General features: G+C 43.8%; 1 protein-coding gene across 1 annotated transcript in view; it reads left to right on the forward strand.

Annotated features, from left to right (window-relative positions):
• The window catches only part of MEGF9 (multiple EGF like domains 9), a 56,878-nt gene extending 50,223 nt beyond the window's left edge, over positions 1 to 6,655 (forward strand). The window contains exon 6 of the mRNA XM_054084428.1: positions 1,649 to 6,655. Coding sequence (XP_053940403.1) covers positions 1,649 to 2,103 — 455 coding nt within the window. The 3' untranslated portion in view covers positions 2,104 to 6,655. The remainder of the gene's footprint in view (positions 1 to 1,648) is intronic.
• Positions 6,656 to 9,195: the final 2,540 nt, after the last annotated feature.

The raw sequence follows: 9,195 nt of genomic DNA on the forward strand, positions 1-9,195 counted from the left end.
TAACTCCTTACAGAAGTGCTTTCTGGCATTCAGCATGCTAAGTATCCTTATTAACCTAAGGTAGGACCTGCAGAGAATACAGGAGCTGCTGCAGGGATGAGGGATTCTGTGCAGGAGCCAAAATTAGGAGCATGATAACCCCTCCAGAGGAGTTTCTTTCTTCATCACCTGAACTGGGAACATGACAAGCTGCAGTTAACTCATGAGAGTTCCCCCAAGGGCTCGTGGCAGAAGACTTGCTGAATATTTACAGCTCCTGTTGCCACTGGAGATGAAACTTAGTGCAAAATTAGTCCATCAGAAGTGACTCTCCTCAGTCATAATTAGTAGAATGTTCTTTTCAGGAGAGCTGGATCAATACAGCACAGCACTATCAGCTGTAATTGCTGCAGCTGGAAGCAGGTTTAAAATGAAGTTGCATTTCTGATGGCAGAAGGAGAAATGGAAGAGCATGGGAAAGAAGGGTGCAGAGAGTCCAGTGGAGCAATAGGTGTAGAGAACATTTTGGTTGATTGAGGCTTTGGCTTCTGGAGGGTTCCTCCTGCCTAGACTCAAGAATCTAAAATAGATCATGTTATTCCTGTGCAGAAGTTGCTTTATCAGTTGCATTTGGGAGCCTAATACTCAGGCTTTTATGGTGCATTCTGAGGATCAAGCGGTATGAAGAAGGTTTAATGAATTTCCGTCCCATTTATGAGATCTCTGGTGTTATCTTGTCACTGCCTCATAGATCTGAGAAGGCAGTTATCCCTCGTGTGCTGGAAGCAAGGGAAGTTCTTGGCTATTTTGTGGCTGGGAAGAGGCTGCAGAGGAAGATGGAGCTTGTGAGACATAGTCTAGTAGTTACCATGTTCTCATCCTTTGTGTGCAGACTTACTGATACCAAAACAGGATCCCAGCTGGCTTCTGCTGTCTTTTGAATGCTTTGTAAGAACATTCACAGTCTTTTCCTGTTGTGATTCGGTCATGTTCTGCTTTTGGTTACACAGACTGGGGGTTTCCATGAGATTTGTGTATGACTCTCTCATTCAAAAGCAGATCTGGGGTTATTTTGCCCTTTTATGTAAAGCAGTGTAAATACTGAAACCCATTGCTAAACACTGTGATGGCCGAGTACTGATGGTTCATTTTTTTCATTTTTGATCATGTACAAGTAAGGCAGAAATAAATCCCCATATTGTGAATATAAATCCTACATCTCGTGTCCTGACTGTGAAAGGTTTAAGCTCTTGGAATTACTGTGTCCTCCCAGAGACAACAGTGAAACTCTGCCTTCCTTAGGTTTAATGTCCAAACTTGCTGGACTTGGTAGAGCCCTGTTTTCATGGCTTGGATTATGAGCTGGACCAGGTGGCCTTGCTTTCATCAGGAGCTCATGTGTCTAACACTGAATCTTGGCTGCTGCACTGATCCATCCATCACCAGTTTTTCACAGGAATGATGCAGTCAGTGAGCACTGGGCACATTGAATTACTTAAAAAAAAAAAAAAAAGCAACTCTAACTAACCAATTACTTTGAAAAAACACCAGCATTAACAGTGTAGACTTAATTGCCATAATAACTGTGATATAAATGTCAAATCTCTTCTGTTTGTGTTTGATTCCAGCTTAGCATATTTTTATTAATAATTTTTTATTTGTTTTGTAGAAACCACTCCTGGCCCAGAGACAAGGGAGTTTACAACTTCTGCTCCAAATGCCAGCAAGGCAACATCATTTTCGACTGCAGTGATAAACAGTACGTTGACACCAACAACTATACAGACTATATTTCCTATGAGTTCCTCTGACAACAGCACCTCTGCTTTTGCAGATGTTTCGTGGACTCAGTTTAACATAATTATTTTGACAGTTATCATCATTGTTGTGGTCCTACTAATGGGCTTTGTGGGTGCTGTCTACATGTACCGTGAGTATCAAAACAGAAAACTTAACGCTCCTTTTTGGACCATTGAACTCAAAGAGGACAACATCAGTTTTAGCAGCTACCATGACAGTATCCCCAACGCTGATGTTTCGGGGCTGTTGGAAGACGATGGGAATGAAGTCGCACCGAATGGACAGCTAACGCTGACTACTCCCATGCATAATTATAAAGCTTAGAAGAAGCGATCCAGCTGTTCCAGAGTTGGCTTAAAGAAAGTTACAGGGCTTGTGGAAGGGGTATCAGGATCCGTGCCAAGGCTCCTCGCAGAGGAATTTGCTCTTCAGATACTCGTAGGCTGGCCATGCTGTAGCTTGCAGGTGAACAGAAAAAAAGTGTAGTACATCCGAATTTCAGGTAATATGGTGGAATGCATTCAGTGTCCTGTTCTCCATAAAGATCCATAGAATTCACTGTTGTTAGAGACTGGATTGTGCTGATCTTAAAATATTTTTGTTTTAGTGATGGGGTGGAGAAAGCAGCCCCCAACAATTAATCAGGAGCTACTTGATTTCCAGCATTCTTGTATCTGCATCCTTTAGTTTGAAAAGTAGCTCATGAATTAACAGTGGATTTTCAGGAAGCAGGCCTTTGAAAAGGCTTCATATTAGTTCCTGGTATAATTCATTTGAAAAGGAGGACGATAAAAGGGAAATAATTGTTCACTGTACTACCAAGAAGCAAGTAGAGGAGTGAGTTGCACACTTGAAACAAGTCACCATTATCGGTTTCCACTAAGCAGGGAAACAGGAAAAAAAATAATGATGATATTCGAGCTAGGGAGGAGACTAAGCTTTTCCCTTTCTGAGTATTTATACAGGGTGATGATGCTATTAAATCATAGCAATCCGTTGTTGTTTTTTTTTTTTTTCTAGAAGGAGTTAATGAACTTGTATAGTTTCTGTGCAAGGGAAGACGACAAGACATCTCAGGGTTGCCATGTAAAATTAAAAGCTAGGCTTAATACCCTACCCTGATAGAAATGGTGTGTTCTGTATATAAAATGTAATATATCTTCTTGGAATTGTATTTGTAATTATTTGTAAAAAAAGACAACCAACCAAGCAAAAAAACTCCCAACAACAAAACCATGAGTCCCTCCCCGACCTCCCCTGTTGCCCAGGTAATTTTATCATCTAGATTTTAATTGTACAGCGGTTAGTGATGTTGTTTAAAAAGGAAAAAAAAAAAAAAGCACGAGAATTGTCAAAAATACTGTAAATTGGATGGCAATATTGTTGGAGCTGGGACTCTGGCAAACACCGACTGCTTAAAGCTTTTCTTCTAGTGTCATTGATAACTTTCTTTTTTAGAGAAAATGTGAGTGCTCCCTACTTGCATCTGTTAAATTTTCCTATTCCTTTAAATGTAGAGTGAATACCAGTGTTGCCATGACTAGGGCCTAGTAGGTGTCCAAAAATCGGATGTACCATTCTGTTACTTGCTTTTAAGTCTTTATACAAAATGCAAATACACTGTCATGAATGCATTCAGAGCCTGATCTCGATGGCTGAGCTGCCCAAGTGCTGCTCATCATGTGAGCAGATCTCATGGCCATCTCTCCGGTGCTGACAGAGTGACAAAGGACGTGCTGGATGTGCTGGATGGCTGAGCGCTGCCTCACGGCCTCATAAGGGCAAAAATCTCTTGGATTTGGGTGGAAACGGCTTTCAGTCAAAGAGCTGGCAGGAATGGATCTGTGCTTCTAGGCTTAAAAGCTAAAAGTGCATGGATGCTTTCAGGAAATTCATGTAGCACAAAATGGTGGTTGGTGGGGAATCAGCTGTCGAAAAAACTACAGAGGACCTTAGGTTTTAGATTCCCCTGATTTTTGTGGGAGGCTGGTGGACTGTTAGCAGAGGAAGAACAGCCAACGGGCAGCACAGCACAGGGAGCTGTGCCGGGGAGCTGCCAGGTCTGATCCATGAAAATCAATACCATCGCGTTTAAGCAGGGCGTGAAACAAATATTTCACTGAACTCATGACCAACCTCAGAACTAAAGCTGCATTGCTGTGCTTGTTGGTGCTTTGCAAGCAACTGATGCTGAGGATAAATGAAGTACCTGCTAAAGGTCAGCAGGAGCGGATGGATGCATCCTCAGAGCCAGGCAAAGTAAATGTTTCTCAAGATGAGAAATAGTAGGAAGAATGTGGTGATTATTTATTTGCTTTCTGGTGCTGCATGGAGGCTTTTCTTTTCATTGGAGATTTTTTTGGGGGGGAGGAAGGGAAGAATAGGTGCTCTAAATACAGCCACAAAGATGCCATTTCTGCCTCAAAAACTTGCTGCTTGATTTAAAGATGAGGCATGACAAGTAAGAAGGAAAATATTTGAGGATAACAAAGGGAAACGGTGAAGGCAGAATGTGATATTGCGGGTAGGGCTGAGCCAATGGAAATGCTCCTGTTGCCTGCTGTGGGCCTGGCTGAGGTCTTGTAGTTCAGGTAATAAATCTGGCTGATGTGATTCAGAGCAGTGTTACATTTAGTTGTAAAATGGGGGAGGACTGAAGGAGGAATCTGGATATTGCTAATCCTTGAGTTACTCATCCAGCTTTTTAAGAGCAGAGTGGTAAAAAAATAGAAAGTTTCCTAAAAGTTGTAATTATTGAGCAGTGCTGATGTAGCGATGCACATGGTCACTTGATAGGGTGGGGAAAGGCAGTTGAGGAAGTGTTAGCTTCTGCAGTGAATGCTAGCGGGTAAAGTGATGGACAGATTGTTCACTTCAATGTTTCCAAAATATTTTAGTAGCTCTTTTAATTTTTGCCACAAAACACCTCTTCCTCAAGTTTTGATGTGACTGTAGGCTGCTTTGTAACAGGGACAGGCTTTGATTTTTCTCTCACTGTAGAAGTAATGACCATCTGCAAAACCAGAGTGTGAGGTCAGGTGCTGAGTCCTTCTAGCCCATGCCTGCCACAGCACAGGAGGTGTTTGCATCTGGGCTGCTTCTGACCTCCAAATTACACAAAATGCTTTGGTTTTGAGCCTTGGGCTTCAATAGAAGAGGAGGGCAGGATGCCCTACAGTCAGTCTGCAAGGGAGGGTGGTACAGCTGTGCTGTTGTCCGTGGGTTGCACATCTGGATGAAGGGATCTAGATGGCTGACGCAGATGTGATGAGAATGTTGGCTGGGCAGGGGGAACCTGGATGCCCAGGTTTGAACAGCAGAGGAAAGCACAGGATGTTCTTTAGAAGGGACTGGAGCACAGCAAGGATGTGGCACTGGGACAGTGCTCGTCAGATGGTAAAATGACTCATCTGGAAAATTCCAGCCAACCGGCCTCTTGGCACAGAGGAACGTTTTATAAAAGAAGATCAATGCCTCAGTAAGGAAAGAATAAACAGCTTCATGTTTGACTTCAGTAGAGATTAGCTCTTCCTTGCTCTCTCCATCTATCGTGGAGCTCTCCCCTGGGCACTGCAGGAGGCAAGGGAGAAGCTGAGTTAGTTCTGTCTCCAGGCATTGTATTTTGAAGGGGTGCAGAGGTAAAACACCTGTGCCAGGGTACTAAGGGCCACCAGGACCACTGACCTGCAGTGTGTTTTAACTTGTCATGAAGCTAAACAGATGCTGAGGTTTGCCCTATGCCGTGTTGGGGTATGGGCAGGGAAACCAGAAATGGACTTAACAGGGCTACACTGAGGCCGAACTCTGAAGCTGTCAAGACAAGCAAAAGGCATCTAGGTGACTTCTAGGGCTGATGTGGCAATACAGAAGACGTAGCTTTCCTGAAGGACCACCATGCATCACCTTCTAACTGGGCATGCCGCTATCTGGCTGTGGTGGTGGAGCTGTTGTGCAGAAAGGCAGTTGATGGCACGGTACGGTAGCTGTAGAATATAGAGAAGGTACAACAAGGCAGGTGAGGGCTGGGTAAAGGTGGGAAACCAGCTCTCAAGGCATGATCCTCAGGGTTGTGAAGGCCCTGCGGATCCAGTGGTCTGGATGGGATGAGTTCAGTTCCAGTCAAATAAATGAAGGCAAGAGGATATAGTGGAGCAGATAAAGGGCAAAAAGCAATGATGTGTCAAAGACATGAGGCAGCCTGGATGGCTCAAAACTTAGGAGAGCATTTGGTAAGCACAGAGTGCAAAAGACAAGCAAAAATATGATTTGGTTGATGTGGATAGATGATCTTGAATCTTACGAACCACTGTAGCTAGAAATAACTGTGTGGAGAGCTAGCCCTGGGGAGCTGTCAGGAGATGGCATCCTTTGGAATGATAATTCCCTTGGACCAGGCTGAGCAAACTTGGCACGCTAGAAACCATTTTGTGAAAGAGGAGAGGATGTATTCAGCATCCTTTAGGTATCCTGAGCCAGTTAACCACTGCTATACAGCATCTTTATCTCAAATGTTACATGCAATATAAATGTGGCAGAAAGTTTGCACAGTCTCCTTTAAATAAAGGATATAAGCTTGAATCCTAAAAATATGTTTCTCTTCAAAGTGAAGTTTTAAAATGAGCTCCCACAGGACTCTACTCTTCATCTGTCAGAGGGATCGATTAAAATAAGAAAAATGTGGGCCTTAAGTTGTTCATGCTCCCAACTGAAACCCATCAGTCTTACTAGACATCCAAATAAGACGTCTCCTAAGCATAGGCTATGCTTACAAATGCATTTCTTAAAAAAAAAAAAAGTGTATGATTTGAATATATGTCAGAATTTATACAGAAGAATGTTATTTAAAATGAATAAAAATAAATGTATATAATTTGTATCTATGCCACTTGGATTTTTGCATTTGATTTTTGTTCATTACGGTTCAGCAGGAGTCTTCCCAGTGACAGCAACCAGAGCTGGATTGAAACCTAAAGGATTGGATTGGATCTGATCTCATCCCAGTAATGACATTTGTTCCAAGAGAATTATTCCTTCATTATACTCTTGTATGTGAAATGAGAATCATAACACAAAAATGTTTTGTAACATCAGATCCATAAGTACAGTTGACATTCTGTCTGGGATAATGCATTTAAAAAAGGAGCACTGTGATCTCTTGTATCTGCTTATTACCCGTTCCAGCTTTCTGCGACTTTCAGTATCATTTTTGGTGGCGAGACAGTCAATGCGTGTTTCCCCATTGTTGTCTGTAATATTCACATGGACCTATTTTATTAGATGTATGCAGTCCTTACAAATGAAAGCTACAGAGGAAAGCTGGAAATTGGAAGAGGATAGAGTAGCAGACTTCTGTTCGTGATCTCAATGGGCCTTTCAAAGGAAATTTATGGTATCAGATACCTTGAAATCCACATCTGTGGTGTCAGGAGTTTTGAACAGCTCTGATAGTGTTTGCAGAAGGACCTCTGGAAAACTTGCATTTTTTTTTTTCCCTCATTTGTTAGTGTTAGGAAATTGGGGTTTTTTTTGGTGTTTTTTTTTTTTTTTTTAATTTGGCCACAGAAGCAAATACAAATGCTGAAGGTTACTCTTCTCTGCTGAGTGTTATGTCTAGCTCTTTGGCCCTTATTAGGCAAAAGACTTGAGGAGAGGTAAGTCAGCATCAATTCTGCAAGCACTTAAAACTAAGCGTTCGTTCAAATGCTGAACTGAGCCAGAGCCCTATAAGCATGGGCCACACTGGTGAAATTCTAGGGAGTTCACCAAGACCTGATTTGCATTAGCAGAGCAGTTTGTGTATGACTTAGGTTTGGAGGAATTTTGCTCTGAACTGTAACAGGAGGAGGCGTAACTGAATGCTGAACCAGGTCCCCAGAGTAAGGACTTGAGAACAGCAAGGAGGACCCATGCTCAGCTAATGGTGACATCTGTCCTCCTTGTGCCACCTTCGTGCTTCAGCCACACTGCACTGAACACTTGGCTTTGATCCTGCTCCTTGGGAGTTCGTGGTTAACTCCTCCATACCATGACATCACCATAAGTATTTCTTTCCTAGCTTCCCTTTAGTGGTTTGTTTCTAAGGCGCTAAGGCTGCTTTGTAAACTAGGAAAGCATGGCTTCCTGCTGCAAAGATTTAGCGTAATCTCTCCAAATGTACTACTATTTAGGATAAGGTTAAACAACATTAAGCAGATTATAGGAATACAAGTTTTTAACTGCTTCTAAACAATGGGTTTCCTAGCCCTTTCTGCCCCTCACAGCTCTGTGGTGCTGCTGCTGCAGATTTTAATGTGTGCAGCAGTGCAGTAACCCAGAGAAACGTTCCATTATGTCTATGTGTGTATATTTACACGTCTTTGTCCATCAGACCACCATTTCACGAAGTGAGGAATTTTGCAAGGAGGGCCCTGCTGATTTCCTTTGGAAATACAGTATGATGGGACATGAACTGTGGCTCTGCAGACATGGAGCTGCTGCACCAGCCCATAGCACAGCAGTGTACGACCTGAGCTGCTCTTGTGGCTGATGAATGCTGATTTAATGCCACCCATCAAATATGTAATACCTTACCGTAACCTTAAACAAGAGCAAATTGGTGTCATCCTTTCAGTAATTGGACTCATTCATTTGATGAAGATCTGCTTTGTAACCACATGGAGCCACATTTCCGGCTGGCTGATCAGCTCCTGGTGCCAGATGGCAGACCTCATTTTGCAAACCTACCTTCAGCTTGGCAGAAGGTGAGGCCACTGCAAAAGGGGACCTGGTCACATAAGGTAATAAAAGGTCTCTTCAGGGCCATCGGGAAGTTGAAGGGAATGAACGACTGTTGGGGTCATTGTGCACTAACAGTGCTCCAAGTGCAAAGCACCAGCATAGAGTCATGGAATCATTAGGTTGGAAAAGACCTCAGAGATGAACACCAACAGTACCTGCCCGCTACTAAATCGTGTCCCCAAGCACCTCATCTACCTGCCTTTTAAACACTTCAAGGGATGGCGGCTCAGCCACCTCCCCGGGCAGCCTCTGCCAGCGCTTGAGAACCCTTTCCGTGAAGAAATTCTTCCTAATGTCCAATCTTGCCTGTCCGCTTTATGAACGCCCAAATGTTTCACAATCAGGCAGGCTCAGCAGCTCTGCCGGGAGCCCGCGGGCCCCGAACACCGCAGCGAAACCCTCTGCCACAACGGAGCTCCCCTCACAACGCCCGCCGCCTCGACCCCACGGTGCCCTCAGTAAAAATGGCGGCCTGGCAGCCCCCTGTCTCCCCTTGGAAAAAACATGGCCGCCGGCGGACTCCGCCTGCGCTTCCCTTACTCAACATGGCGCCAGCCCGCTTTCTCCCTATACCCCGCCTCCTCTGCCCTCAGCCAACATGGCGCCCTCCCGCCCCGACTTTCAGCGGTGCCCGCAGCA

This window comes from Cuculus canorus, chromosome 19, assembly GCF_017976375.1.
Source record: "Cuculus canorus isolate bCucCan1 chromosome 19, bCucCan1.pri, whole genome shotgun sequence".
NCBI classification, from domain to species: Eukaryota; Metazoa; Chordata; class Aves; order Cuculiformes; family Cuculidae; genus Cuculus; species Cuculus canorus.